This window comes from Pelodiscus sinensis, chromosome 1, assembly GCF_049634645.1.
Source record: "Pelodiscus sinensis isolate JC-2024 chromosome 1, ASM4963464v1, whole genome shotgun sequence".
Taxonomy (NCBI): Eukaryota; Metazoa; Chordata; order Testudines; family Trionychidae; genus Pelodiscus; species Pelodiscus sinensis.
In genome coordinates this window covers 25,217,578-25,232,479 of record NC_134711.1, presented here as the reverse complement: position 1 = coordinate 25,232,479, position 14,902 = coordinate 25,217,578, and the positions used below count along the sequence as shown (strand labels likewise).

Genomic DNA, 14,902 nt, shown 5'->3' with positions numbered 1-14,902 from the left:
TTGCTTTTAGTCAGTACAAGAGGACAGCTGTGTACCAAATTTGGTGGTCTTAGCTCTAACTGTTTAGGAGTTCTTCAATAAACAGACTCATGGAAGGACGAAAGCACAAACTCTCTAAAATATACATATAGATGATGTGCCTAAATAATCTTTCATGTTTTTCAAGTTGGGAACTCAAATGATAGCTCTTAGTTGCACTTGAGCACTGCAATATTGCATTATTCACAAATAAAAACAAGTAGTCCTGTGTACCAGAGGGTATGTCTAGACTACATGCTTCTGCCGACAGAGGCATGTAAAATAGGCTACCCAACATAGTCAGTGAAGCGGGGATTTAAATATCCCCAGCGTCATTAAAATAAAAATGGCCGCCACGCTGTGCCAGCGCAGCTGATTGTCAGCGCAGTGTGGCAGTCAAGACGCGGATCGGTCAACAGGGGAAGCCTTTGTCGACCGCTCCCTTATGCCTCGTGGAACGAGGTTTACAGGAGCGGTCGACAAAGGCTTCCTCTGTCGACCGATCCGCATCTTGACTGCCGCGCTGTACCGACAATCATCTGAGCCGGTATAGCGCGGTGGCCATTTTAGAGACTAACAAATATATAGGATCATGAGTGTTCATGAGTAAAACCCACTTCATCAGATGAGTTGAAGTGAAAATAACAGAATACAAGGTGGCTGTGTCTACACTGGCCACATAACCCGTAATAGCTATGGAAATGAGAGAAGTCAGAATAGGGAAATGCGCGGCGGATTTAAATATCCCCCGCGGGATTTAAATAAACATGGCCGCCGCTTTTTTCCGGCTTGGTGCGATCCTCCGGAATAAAGCCCTATTCCGGAGGATCTCTTATTCCGGAGGATCGCGCCAGTCTGGACGCTCTTTTCCAGCTTTTCCCCAAGCCGGAAAAAAGCGGCGGCCATGTTTATTTAAATCCCGCGGGGGATATTTATTTCCCTATTCTGACTTCTCTCATTTCCATAGCTATTACGGGTTATGTGGCCAGTGTAGACACAGCCCATGTGTGTATATATAAAACAAATTTATATGACAAAAAAGCATATGCCCTGGATTCTGTTATTTTTACTCCAACTCATCTGATGAAGTGGGTTTTACTCTAAGGTGCCATAAGAATACTCATTGTTTTTAAAGTTACAGACTAACATGGCTACTCCTCTGAGACAATTCACAAATAGTATCATGGTTGGAGGTTGCATAAACCTCACCCAGCCCAGACACGGCAAGATTGACAGAGTGATAGTTCTTTCTTGATTCTGTGAGTGGTGGTGCATGGCTGTTTTTCATTGGTAGAGCAATTTGTCTGGTTAATTCCAATAATGAACGAGACTCTGGTATGCTAACTTGGGCATGCCCAAGCCCCTTCTCTGCCGCACAAGCCCCGCACAAGCCCCTTCCCTACCTTCTGCCTTCCACTTTGTGGGGCCGGAGTTTGCACTTCAGACCCTGGAGTCCGAACCCAGAGCTAGGCCACGCCCTGCAACGTGGCTCCCAGGAGTTTTAAAATCCTGGGCCATGATGTCATGTCACGCCTGGGAGTCCTCCCCGCCCACCTGCAACACTGCGCATGGCAGCAGCAGACGGTGAGGGGGAGCCGCGCTGAGAGCTGTGCATAGCAGGGATGGTCTGGGGCCGAGGGGGACACTCTGGGGGCGGGCGGCAGGGGGGTTCCAGGGCCCACTCCAGGCAGAGCTGGGGGAGAGACCCAGCTCCACATTTTGCTGGAGCAGGGCCCCAGCTCTGAATAGTAACTCGCCGGCACTTCTGGGTTCGGGCGCGGGGCCCCCTGAGGTGTGGGGCCCGAATCGGTTGAATCGGCCTAAGGCCGGCCCTGACCCCTGCTATAGTAGCTGTGGTTAGGACAAACTCAGGATTCTCTTGCTGCTGTTACTGCTGCTTGAGGCATTTTACAGAGAATGCCTCTTCAGAACCCCAAAGCAACCCCCACCCAAAGCCTCATAAGACTTTTCCCAAAAGCTGCCTAAAACTGTCATCTTCCCAAGAAGAGGTCTTCCAGTGCATTCTTTCTTTCAGGTTTCTTGTAGTTTCTGTTCTTCTAAAAGATCCCAAACCCAGTATAAGTTCAACCTGCTAGCTGTCAGCCTTATAAAATGGTTGTTCTCCAAGAATCAATTCTCATCCAATCAGCTGTCAGTTTTTCTCTTTCCTATGACATCATACCTATTTTTAGTTAGGAGAGCTCCTCCTCACTCCAGCTTGGATTCTGGAAGTTTCTAAAATGTTCTAGAAAGTTCTGGAAGATCATTTCCCCACTACTATGTCATTACTATATGCACCATTTTGTCCTGCCATATTGGATTTTCTAAATTTAGACCAAAATCACGAGGCTTCCTGTGGCACCTTAAACAGATTTATTTGGACATAAGCTTTTGTGGGTTAAAAAAAAAACAACCCTTTGTCAGATGCATTGGCGTGGAAATTACAGTGGAAGGGATAGAGATATGTACACACACACACACACACACGTATATCCAAATAATGGAGTTACTTATCAATATAGAACCCATGTTAATGAGGCCAGTTCCCTCAGGGTTGATGTAGCTTACCCCCAGCAGCTGATGAAAAGGTGTGAATCCAAGAGAGGGAAAATTGCTTTTGTAGTGAGAGAACCCATTCTAAATTCAGACTATTGTTAATTTCCACTTATTTCGAGCCTTCATTTTGTACCTTATGACTGTTATATATACATTAAATCATTCTGATATTGTCACCACTTTTTTATGTCCAGTTGAAAGAAATGTAACTTTAAATTTAAATCTCTTCTGAAGTTTATCTGTAAGCCTCTATTCAGAACATTCAAGGCAAAAATGTCTCACTACAATGGAATCTACAGTCTTTGAGCTTTGAAAAGCGAATGTATTGTATAAGTATCAGTACCCTGTTTTAGGTATATTCCCCACTCACATATTTAATACCTAATGAAATTTGTCTGGGGTTCATATGGGACTATATCTTCTTTCCATGTTAAAGATTTGCATAGGATGGATAGCTAGGAGAGTTCACAATGAAACAGTAAAAGGATATTTAGAGGAAATGTGGCTTTCTAATGGTCATCAATCTTGTGGCTCCTGGTCATTTTTCAAATCACCATATCATGTACAGGGATGGAAAAAAGATATTTAATAAAGTTATTGTTTTGTGCTATAGAAAATATATAGAGAGCAATAGTTAAATTGTATTTTGATAATGTATTCTGTTACAATTGCAGTCTAGTAACCTTTTCCATTAAGAGTCTGAGAGGGGTAGCCGTATTCGTTGTTTTTAAAGTTACAGACTAGTAGCCCTGCAGCACGTTAGAGACTAGCAAAATATATAATGTATCAAGAGCTTTCGTGGGCAAAACCCACTTCCTCAGATGAAGTGGGTTTTGCCCACGGAAGCTCATGATACTGTATGTATTTTTTTATTAGTCTCTGAGGTGCTACAGGATTACTTGTTTGTTTCAGTTAAGGTTCCATAAATATTTCCATAGTCTAGCATGTTGTTTTCAGATCTTAACAGCTTTCTAAAACATTCGCTATTTGGACTGAAACTTTTCATGCTTACTCTTAGCTTGAAGATGATTTTTGTTTTTAAAGTTTGAGCAAGTGTGGTTCAGCCATCTGGAACATTATATGTGATTTTAGATATATGCATGTAAAGTTTTCAAAAATGTGTCGTTTTTGAAATAATGTTATACTACTAAAATAATTGCACGTAGAGGCAGTTAAGGGTGTGCTTGCAACCATGATGATGTTCTTCAGGTGATGTCCCTGTGGATGCTCCACTGATGATGGTGACGCGTCATCCCTGGAGCCGCAATTCGGAGTTTTTTTCTAGCAATTTACGGTCGGGCTGCATGCGTGCAACAGGCGTCTTGTGCTGGTGACAGTTGGACACCTCGCATGGCAGCCCAACCCCTTCTTCGGTTTCTCTTCAACTGCCCTTGGCTGTGGATGGACTTTTAATCTCTCTTGCCTCAGGCTTTTTTTTCCTTAGATCCTTGTTACTTAATTGCTTCTACCCTCAGCTATTGCCCTTAATTGATTGACTGTTACATCGTCAAAGGAGAAACAGCAGGTGAAAGAACAGGCTATCCCAGATTACCCCTGACACCGGTGGATGGATTTAAAAAAAAAGAGAGAGAGAGAGAGAGAGAGAGAGAAAAGAAACCAATTGGAGGGGAAAGAACAAGAGGGCAGCCTGAGACCGAAAATCACTCAGCATGCCATCCCCTACCGAGTTCAAGAAATGTGTAAACTGCAGTAAGCCCATGCCACCTTGTATGGGCATGTATAATGTATGAGATGCCTGGGGGAAGCCCATGCCCCCCAAAAGTGCAATCACTGTAAAGGGCTCATAGCCAGAGCCAGGAAGGACTGCAAAATGCGGCTACCGATGCTGCTGTTTGAAAAAGCTCTGCTTCCCTCTAGCGAGTCTGATATGTCAACAAGCCATGGAGACCTGACGTGCAGGTCCACGACTCCAGTGCCTCGCAAACATAACAGAGCAGCAGCAGCCTCTCTGGCCAGGTCCCTGCCAGCAAAGCCTTCCCCCAGACTATCCTCCGGTAAAGCCCTACAACCAGCACCGATGCCCATAGCCGAAGCCCGAAATATCTCAGAGCCAGCGCGTGGGTCGGTGGCACCGCAGGGGTCGAGCAAACACAGCATGGCACTGAAGCAGCCGGCACCGCAGCATTCAGTGCTGCGAGGAAACACAGAACTGCCCGCTAAGCAGATCTGCAAAGTTCCAGCATAGCCTCCAGCAAAACCATCATGAGGAGAAAGCCCCTCCCTATCAGAGAATTTAAAGCAGACGCAGCATAGCGCTGCAATGCAGAATGAAATCAACTTCCCGGTGACAGCTGGTAACTACAGCGGTGAGACAAGTCCCCACCCACCCTCGAAGGGTCTCCCACGATTGCTGGACTCTCTGGTTTCACCACAACATCAGGCTAGACCCTGTCTTTTGCAGGGGAATACCGCAGTTAATGAAGCTGATCAGAGGAGGGTCTTCTCCTCACAGCACTCATCCCCAACTGCAGTTCATCATTTTCAACAGCACTATGAAAGACCTTATCATCCTTACTGGTACCCAGAATTGCAATATCCTCCTCTCTATTACCTTCCCAGGTAAACACCATGGGATTATTGGGAGCTACGCAGATACCACCCACAGGTCACAATGGCCTTTGCTAAGGGTTTCCCACCACCCTCTCCACCTCACACCCTCCCACCTTCGATAGATTTGGAAGATGTGGACGAGGGCCAAATTACCAGCAGGGAGAGTGTCACACAAGATCAGTCGACAATGGAGAATAATTAGTCACCATCCTCCCACGACACTGTGGTACCTGAAACATCCGCCAATTCCAGGAACTTTTTAAAAGAGTAGCCACCAGTCAGGAGGTGCACCTCCAAGAAGTCAAGGAGAAACAACATCACCTCTTGAAGAACATCTGCCCATCCTCTCAGGGAAAGATAGCTCTTCCTATCTATGAGGCAATAATGGAAGAGTCTGATGAAGTCTGACGCACACCTGCCTCAATACAGCTAACCTGCAAAAGAGTGGGTAGATATACTTTGTCCTTCCTAAAGATCTGGACTTTCTCTTCTCTCACCCTCAACCAAACTCGCTAGTAGTGGATGCAGCCAACCAACGATCCAAAGCTCCCCAATTCAAGGCTGCAAACAGTGAAAAGGAGCACAAGAAGCTTGACCTCTTCAGCAAAAAGACCTATTCATCAGCCACTTTACAGCTAAGAATAGTGAACTACTCCGCACTATTAGCAAATCACTATTCTAAACTGGTGGAACTTATGGAATATCTACCCGACTCCAAGAGGCCCATTTTTTGGGCAGTCATCCATGAAGGACATGCTATTGCCCGTACCACCCTACTGGCAGCCATAAACATGGCTGATATGGCAGCCAGAGCTGCTGCTATAGCTGTAGTCATGAGAAGAACATCCTGGCTGCATGCAGCAGGGATGGCCAGGGAGCTGCAGATGAAAGGGGAGGATCTACCTTTTGATAAACTAAAACTGTTCACAGCCAACACAGACGAGATTTTGCATAGTAGCAAAGATTCTAGAACCACTTAGGCACCCTTGGCACGTACACAGCACCATACAGGAGAATGAGATACATCCTGTATAACAGAAACAAGGACAACTATTACAACAAAGATAATATGACTGCAACCAATTCCGACAGCGGCCCCAGGGGAAGTGGCCTCCTCAATCATGATCCTCTGATTCCCAGACCGCCAAACAGCAGATTTGAGATCTTGGTTGAGGGTCTGCCCGACATCCCCGATTGTCCAGTGACGAGCCAAAAATATCTGTTCAGCCCACAGACTACGCCCCTTTCTCCATCAGTGGGGCTCAATAACATCAGACCAGTGGGTGCTAGAGATTATACGTGTCGGATACTCCATACCCTTCACAGCACTTTCCCCTACTTCCCCTCCTACCCCGTCCCTCTTCAGGGACCCCTCTCACGAGACCCTCCTCAGGTTGTTAAATTTATATAGTTTGTTATTAGCTTGTTGTAAATGTTACTTTTTTCGCCCCAGAACTAACTGAAGATGAGTGTAGATTTAGCTGTCTGCATAGTTCCATTTCTGAGCTACATTGTGTGATGCTGATGAATTTTGAGAACTTGCTAAAACCCAGTACCCCTTTTAGATATAGAAGAGCATTCTGGCTAAACCAAGTGTTCAGAGCTGAAACAAAATACAGGACTATGTAGCACTTTAAAGACTAACAATATGGTTTATTAGCTACACCAGACTGTCTCTCATGGATGTGTACTTATTAAGTTCACACAGTGGGCATCTTACATCAGTGGAGTACTGTTGTAGTTTTGACACTGAGTGTCTTATGTTGAGCTACTTGTAATGTAACCCAGGCCTTAGATGTCTGCTTCTCAGCAGATGGAGGTCAGTCTTCATTGGCGTCAAGGGTGCTTTGTCTCTATGGAAGCCTGCTCCCAAGCAGGAATTATTTGTGTTTTCTATTCAGTCCAACACTGTGGTTATGTTTGTTGCTGTTCCCTGAACTACTTAACATTTCTCAATATATTTTTGGAAATGAGCAGTGGCACATTGCATGGCTAAAACCTAGTACCCCTTTTAGATATAGAAGAGCATTCTGGCTCTTTTTCTTCATAAAGCCCTCCCTACTGCTGTTGGGACACTCTTCCCATTCTGACTTTAGTCCATTTTCCTTCAAAATCCCGATGAGTTCACATTTCTGCCAATTCGCTGCCGCCTCTAGGTTCCCAGCCTGGTGGAAAAGTCAGGAATTGTCCATGGCAAGTTGAATTGCATAGGCATACCTAGGATCTGTGCAAGTTTCTGGAAGCATGGAGACTAGACAGGCCTCACTGAAGAATCTGTATCTGATCCATCTAGTGGAAGTAATTTTATTTAAACTGTGTTATTCTGAATAAGTTATTTTTGCTTTATTCTCTTTGTATATTGATCACTATATTTAGATGAACAAATTTTAAAACTATTTTTAAAAGTAAGAAGATGAGTGAGGGTATGTCTACACTACCCCCCTAGTTCGAACTAGGGGGGTAATGTATGCATACCGAACTTGCTAATGAAGACAGGGATTTGAATTTCCCGGGCTTCATTAGCATAAAGCCGGCGCCGCCATTTTTAAAAGCCGGCTAGTGCGAACCCCGTGCCGCGCAGCTACACGCGGCACGGACTAGATAGTTCGGATTAGGAAGCCTAATCCGAACTATCTAGTCCGTGCCGCGTGTAGCCGGCTTTTAAAAATGGCGGCGCCGGCTTTATGCTAATGAAGCCCAGGAAATTCAAATCCTGGGCTTCATTAGCAAGTTCGGTATGCATACATTACCCCCCTAGTTCGAACTAGGGGGGTAGTGTAGACATACCCTGAGCTATTAACAGTAAAATGCTGTGTTATGGAGAAATATTTGTAGTAGGGATGTTGACATGCAGTTGACTAAACGATTAACTGATAAGCTTAGGCTTATCGGTTAATCTTGTCAACTACTTGCATATCCTCCTCCAGGTGCCTGGGGGCGGGGAGGAGCCTCCTTAAAAGGCAGTTCCCTGAAGCACCGGCTCCGCAGTGCCACCTTTCCCCCCACCACACTGCTGCCTCTATCAGAGACAATTTAGGTCCCTGGGTTTTCATAAGGAGCTCGTTTTTAGACTGGTTTCCCTTGCGGACTGGCTCCCAGTACAGAGGCAGCAGCGCGGGCTGGCAGGGGGCTCCCCGGGAATGGGGCTAGAGTGCAATGCCTGCTGGCCCTGCCCCTGGGGACTATAGAATAGTCAGGTAACGGGTAAGAATTCATGCAGTTACAAGACTATTCTATTACCTGATATCTAACATCCCTAGTTTGTAGGTCCTTATATTCAGCGATGAAACCAGAAAGAACCACTGTGTTCAACTTGTCTGACTGCCTGTCTGCCACACGGTTTTCCTGAATTAATTTCTGTTTGAACTGCAGCATATCTTTTAGAAAAATATTCAATCTTGCTTTAACAGAGATAGAAAATCTCCTGCCTATCATCTTTGTTCCTATGACAACACTAATTGTTTTAGATTGTGAATACTTTTATGGAGATAAAATATTAACGTACTGATAACTACAAAAAGGCACTGGTTTACAATAAAATATATTTTATTTCAGTACCCTTTTGTAAAAATGTACTTACTCCTCTTCTGAGTTTAACTATATTTTTTCTTTCAGTGAGTACTGCTCCACAGCAAAAGCCTGTAAGTACATTTATATAACTCATATCTAAAGCATCTTGCTGTCTTTGTTATTATTAGCTGCTAGACTGATGACATTTTGCATTCTATACAGAAGCTCCTCTGACTTTAGCTTTTATCCTTAAATGAGTACTTTTTGTGCTGAGGTCTTTATTCATTTCTAATGATTTTGTAGCAATTGAGGTCAAAAGTGGTCTAGCAGTTCTTTAAGATACATTTTTTCTTTCATAGTAATGATAAATTTATTTCAAAATAGAATTAAATATGGACCATAGACAAAATGCATAATTGCAGTTTTAAGCACAATGTTTATCCTACAATGACTATTTATACATTTTTTAACAGTCTCCAAAGCTGTAATAATAGCCTTATCTGGAATGAAGTTAAGGAATTGCCATTTTTCATCTTTCTTATGAAATAATGCTGATGTTGCTTTCTTAACCTTATGCACTGCAAGCAGTCCCATTGATTTCAGTGATCTATTTCTAATTGTCCTGCAAGTAGGGATGTTAAACATTGTGTATTTTAGTACCCATTCCTAGGTAACCCTCTGCCACTCTGCGCTGCTACCTTTGTATCAGAGGCAGTAGGATGGAGTAGCAGACAAGCCAGTTTGCGAGGGGAGCCAGTTTAAAAATCGTTTCCCTGAGCAGACTGGCTCCTGCCTGCTGCCTCTGATACAGAGGTAGCAGCGCAGGGCGGCAGTGCCTCTAGTCGGCGGGGGCCCAAGCCCCTATCCATGGTGAGCCATGGATACCGCCTCCTCTCCCCCTTGTTGCCTGGGCTTATCGGATAATTGTTGTAAACGACTGTAAGCTAACGTGCCTAGCTGTGAGTTGCTTGAAGATTATGGGGTCTATACATGAACCTTTCAGAGTAAAAATTAGCCCTTCATTTAGCACTTAATTATTTTGAATGATCAAAGAGGAAAACTTCTGTATGTATATGAAAAATAAGATACCTAATTAAAATGCAAAAAGAAATAAAAAATGTTACTGTAAAATAGGGTTGTAAAATCATGTTTAATTCATTACCTGGTTAAATATTATGTTTAACTGGTTAACTGATGAAATGGGGCTGGCAGGGAAACTGCTCCAGCCCCTACTAGTAGGGGAAGTCTCACCCATTACGGGTGCGAGTGAGGTTAACCAGTTAACCATTCACATCCTTATGGTAAAACTACATTAGTCTGCTGTCTCTAACCTGTTAATTTTTCTTTTGCTTGTTGTTACTGTACCTGGAAGCACCTTTTTTCATTCCTTACGGTATATAAAATTAGAGATTTATCACTTCCTACTTCCATTAGTGATTCATGTTATTACCCATTTCATGTTAAAAAACCTTCTTTTAATTTTTACGAAGTTGTAACTAAACAGTGCATAGATTATTTTAGATAATTTCTTCATCTTTTTGCATCCATTTGCTGATTCCTAGCAGCTGTGTTTTCACTGAGTTGGCATACCAGAAGAGTAATAAAACATTTGTACATAGTTAGCAGAGTACCTTCCATATGCATGAACATATCAATAGTGGTCTAAAGATTAAGGATGTTGCTGTTGACCAAGATTAAATTAATCAAATCAGTTTTACTGTACTCATATTATTTGTTTTTTAGTTTAATTAGCAGGCCTGGGGTTATGTACCTTTTATTTGCTTTATACAACCTGAAGTGCTTTTCGAGATCAAGATTAAATGGAGAACACAAATACTTTAATATGATACATAATATCCAGAATGTACAATAAAAACTTATTGAAATTATTTAAACATTGATGTGAGATCTTTGAAAGAATAATCAGTTAACATTATTTTTCTTCATTAAATGTAGGTTGGTAAAATATCTAAAAACAAAAAGAAAAAACTGAAAAAAAAACAGAAGAGGCAAGCTGAGCTACTAGAGAAACGCCTGCAGGAAATAGAAGAACTGGAGCGAGAAGCTGAAAGGAAAAAAATAGAAGAAAATGTAACCTCAGCTATACCATCAAATGAACAAGAAGATGAGTACCACCCTGAGGTCAAGCTAAAAACAGCTGATTTAGAGGAGGTAGCAGATGAAGAGCCTGGAAATGATGATGGTTAGTAACTTCTATTTACAGATATTGAAACTAATTTGGAACTTTAATTTTATTTTCTGAAACTGGTTTATTTTAATTATTAATTAATTCCACAAAATTTCTAAAACGAATAGGTTTTATATATTTTCAGTGTAGTTGTAACCATGTCAATCTCATTATACTAGAGAGGACAATGTGAGTGAGATAATATCTTTTATTGCAGTGGTTTCCAACCTTTTTTATGCCACGCACCAGCAAGCTCATTCAAAAACATTTGGTGGACCGGCACTGAAACATTTGCATGTTCATTGTGGTAATTACTTTATTTGTGTATTCATTATGGGAATTAATTTTAAGTAGTCACGTGTTGTTTTACATTGCATCTATATGCACACAGTGCATGTCATTCATTGGCATTAAACCTGTGTGCTGATTCCTGTGCACTTAATAAAGTAGTTTAGTTTTTAATAATCAATATTAGCTTAGATTTTTCCCCCGTATAGTTTTAGCCGTGAATGCAGCGTTATAGAGCTGGGGATATGGCCTAGCCAAACAAATAGTGAAGTATCCTTTCCCCAAATAATGTGAAGTCTAAAGACATACAAATATACAGTGGCGAGTCATCTCCAATTTACCTCTCTTAATTGGAGCTGCAGTGATAGAGGGCTGGCTCAGCAGTTCTTGGTCAGCATCTTGTCACAGAATTACCCCATGCTAAATGTATTGCAAGCCCAGCCACATGTATCCACTAATGTCAGATTGCACACCCAAATCCTAGCATCACCCTATTCTCAGCACGTGGACTTAGAATGGAGACCAAGAAGTGCAAACAATGAAAAAAAAAATTTTTCCTTGAAACTCACACCACAGAGATGTGCTTGTGCATTTATATTGCCTACTCTTTTTAGCTTTCTGTGGTATGCTATGCTATGCTGTGCTTGGCCCCAGCAGCTGGGGCAGCTGCTCTCCATGCGGCACTTGTCCCAGGTGTCCGGGACAGCCGACCTTCAGGTTCTGCACAGCACTTAGCCCCGGCAGCCAGGACAGCTGCTCTCCATGCACTGCGCGGGACTTGGCCCCAGCGGCCTGGGCAGCCGCCCTCCACATGGCGTGCAGTGCTTGGTCTGGGCAGCCATGCTCCATGTGGCACCCAGTGCTTGGCCCGGGCAGCTGCTCTCCACGTGACACATGGCTTTTGTCTGAGGCAACTAGACCGCCAAGCGCCTCAGACGCCTATCATGCAGCCCCGCCAGCTGGATCGCATAGCAGCCACTGGAGCTGGAACCAGGGCCACGGTGAGGCTGCCCCACTAGGGACATTCTCACCTTGGCCTGGCTCCAGCCTCAGCATGCCCAGCTGCCTGCCGTGCCACTCATCCTGCTGCTATGGGAACCTCAGTGGATGGGGCTTATTAGCAGCTGGGGCTTGGCCTAACAGAGTACTGAGGCCCAGCCGACAGGGGTTCGTGGTTTGGAACCACTGTTTTATTGGACCAACCTCTGTTGGTGACAGAGACAGATTTAACATTTGTACTTTGCTGTTCTTCAGGTACTTGTCCATATGTGTATTCAGCTGTAGGTGTACAGTCACCTCACAGCATATACTTGTATTGTTGTTGTTATTGTTACCTCTTGAGGCTGCCTGCAATGTACATATATTCTCTGTAATTTTATTCGTTGAATTGTTGTTGTTTGTTTTTTGACTGGTCTATGCTTTTCATAATTTATATTTCTCTCTTATGCTTAGTTTAATTCTTTGAGTAGTCAGTTCTAAAATGTCTAACCTATCCTGGCTGAAGAAATTATCTCTATGGTAACATTTAAAAAATATAATATCTAGGTTTTTTGTTTTACTGGTAGTGCACATCTGCACATTGTCATGATATTGGTATACATAACAAAATTAATTTCACGCATGGAAAGAAAAAAATTGGAGGGAACAATGGTGCACATATGTCCTTGCATGGGAGATTTTATATATCTGTATCTATACCTGTGTTTTTAGGAGTTCTTCTTGATCTATATATGCACTCAGACTTTTTTGTGTCATTTCACTGGGTGTTTGGAGGACCCCAACTGCTATTTCTGTTTTTCCATACTGGCCTGAGATGGAATCTTTCTTTGTCTGCAGTCCTGGGGTTTGGCTTTCTCATTGATATTGACAAAATGATGGTGGCAAAAGGAGAACAAACACATGTATGGAATTAAATGGCAGACCTCAACTTTTATAAAACTATTAGCATAAAAAAGGCATTTCCCACCCCTCACTCCTGCTCCTCCATACCAGACATTTAATTGGCTCCAGTGCAGGAGTTACAGGATTCCTTACCATATAACCCTTAGTATGCGGTAAGATTTCTTGGTCTATCCGCCAGGACTCAGCTCTGTGAATCCTAACACCCTTCCCTCTGTGAGACCTCAGCATGCAAGGGCCACAAGGTCTGACTTTGGCCCACAATGATCACAGGATCTCACTCTGTCAGATGAACTCAAGGCCCCTCACCAAAATCCCACATTTTTTACTTCTGGGAAATGTTCTTTTTTGTGTCTCAACCACACTGAAAACTGACTACAAGTTGGGATGAGTAAGCAGGACCACCCCAGTACCTTTATTTAGGTACCATGCTTGTTCCTACTTAACCCACTGTCAGGGACTGTGGAGACAACAAACAATTCCCTGGGCCTCCATGAATTGGCCAATGGGAGAAAAAGATTCCTTCCTGATTCCCTAAACTGGTGGTCAGTTAGAGTCATGGTATCTGTCAGGAAGGGTTCCTATTCCTAGTTTGAATGAATAGGGTGACTTTCTGAAAAGGAGCCAAAAGAGGCTGTACATGCCCCCTGAACTGTTATATTCTTGGAGCTGAGTAATGCTGGCCAGTCAGCACTCCTCTCCCTCAACTGGCTAGAGGTGCCATAGAGTTCCATGGGAGCAGTGCTACCTATTGTCCCTTAGCAAGCACTTCTCTCCTGGGACTGTCTCCCTTTTATGGCCAGCCCCAGGAGTTTCCCCCATCTGTTGATGTGGGTGAGGTGGCATTCAGTAAATACATTTAGGTAGTGGTAGGATAGTTTTTTGTAGATAATATAAGTAGGCTTGGAAGAATTGGATTTTTATCAGTAAATGTTGGTAAACATTGATTTCACTGTACACATGCTGACAAATATATTAATTGACAGTCACAATTTACAGACAGATGACGTAAGAAAAATAGTGTTTGAAAACTTATCGGGAGTTTGATTTAAGGGTATTTTGACATGATATTGAGAATTCGTGTTTTAACAGTTACAAAGCTTTAGCTAGCTGTTTGAATTTTATGTCTACAGTCATTATGCAATTGCCTGATATCCTCCTCAACTGTGAATATTTTAGATGATGAAGAATAATAAAAACCTTAAAAGTAAACATTGATTATATCTGTTGAAATTATATTAAAAAATCAAATTCTGCCAAGCTAAGGAAAGTTTATTGTAAGATTTGGCCATATGGCTGTATCTATAAATTTTGTAGTTGTATTTATTTACTCAGATTTTTTTCCCCATCTCTTTCATTTATTACCTGATGGCTGGTACTGAGCACTTCATTTCAGGGACTACACATCTTTGCTAACACTGGTACCGAGCAATTTGCAGGTATCTAGTGTACCTGAATGCCATATTGTCACAAGATATACATTTATCCCAGCTATGAGTTATAAGACTCTCATTGATTTCAACTGATTCTCTGGTACTGGTTGTAAATTGGACTCTACTCTTTACCACTCTTTTCTCTGCTTCTCCTCCTTTTGAGCCAGATCATTCGTGAGATCTCTCCTCTCTCTTCTTGCCTATCATTTGGGAACTGCTTCCCACCCCCCTGTTTTGGGAGTATAGATAGACAACTCACAACCAGTGTGTCCCCTTTCATCTGGGTGGGATATAGCAGGGTCTTTCCTCTGATGCCCTCTCTATAGCCATTCTGGCCTGCAGTCCTCTACTTCTTCTCATGCATGGGCCCCCCCAGTCAGGTCCCATATAGTCCACACCTTCCAGGGTAAATCAAGTCCAGCACAATAGTAGTTTAGTT

The 14,902-nt window shown here is 42.9% G+C and overlaps 1 protein-coding gene across 19 annotated transcripts in view; it reads left to right on the top strand.

Moving 5' to 3' along the window:
* SRPK2 (SRSF protein kinase 2) overlaps positions 1-14,902 on the top strand; it is a 249,951-nt gene that overhangs the window by 173,352 nt on the left and 61,697 nt on the right. For 13 of the 19 annotated variants that reach the window (XM_075911279.1, XM_075910971.1, XM_075911389.1 and 10 more), the window contains 3 exons: positions 8,761-8,786; positions 10,612-10,858; positions 11,061-11,150. In XM_075911279.1, coding sequence (XP_075767394.1) covers positions 8,761-8,786; positions 10,612-10,858; positions 11,061-11,150 — 363 coding nt within the window. The remainder of the gene's footprint in view (positions 1-8,760; positions 8,787-10,611; positions 10,859-11,060; positions 11,151-14,902) is intronic. The other 6 variants (XM_075910412.1, XM_075911209.1, XM_075910774.1 and 3 more) reach the window with 1 other exon arrangement.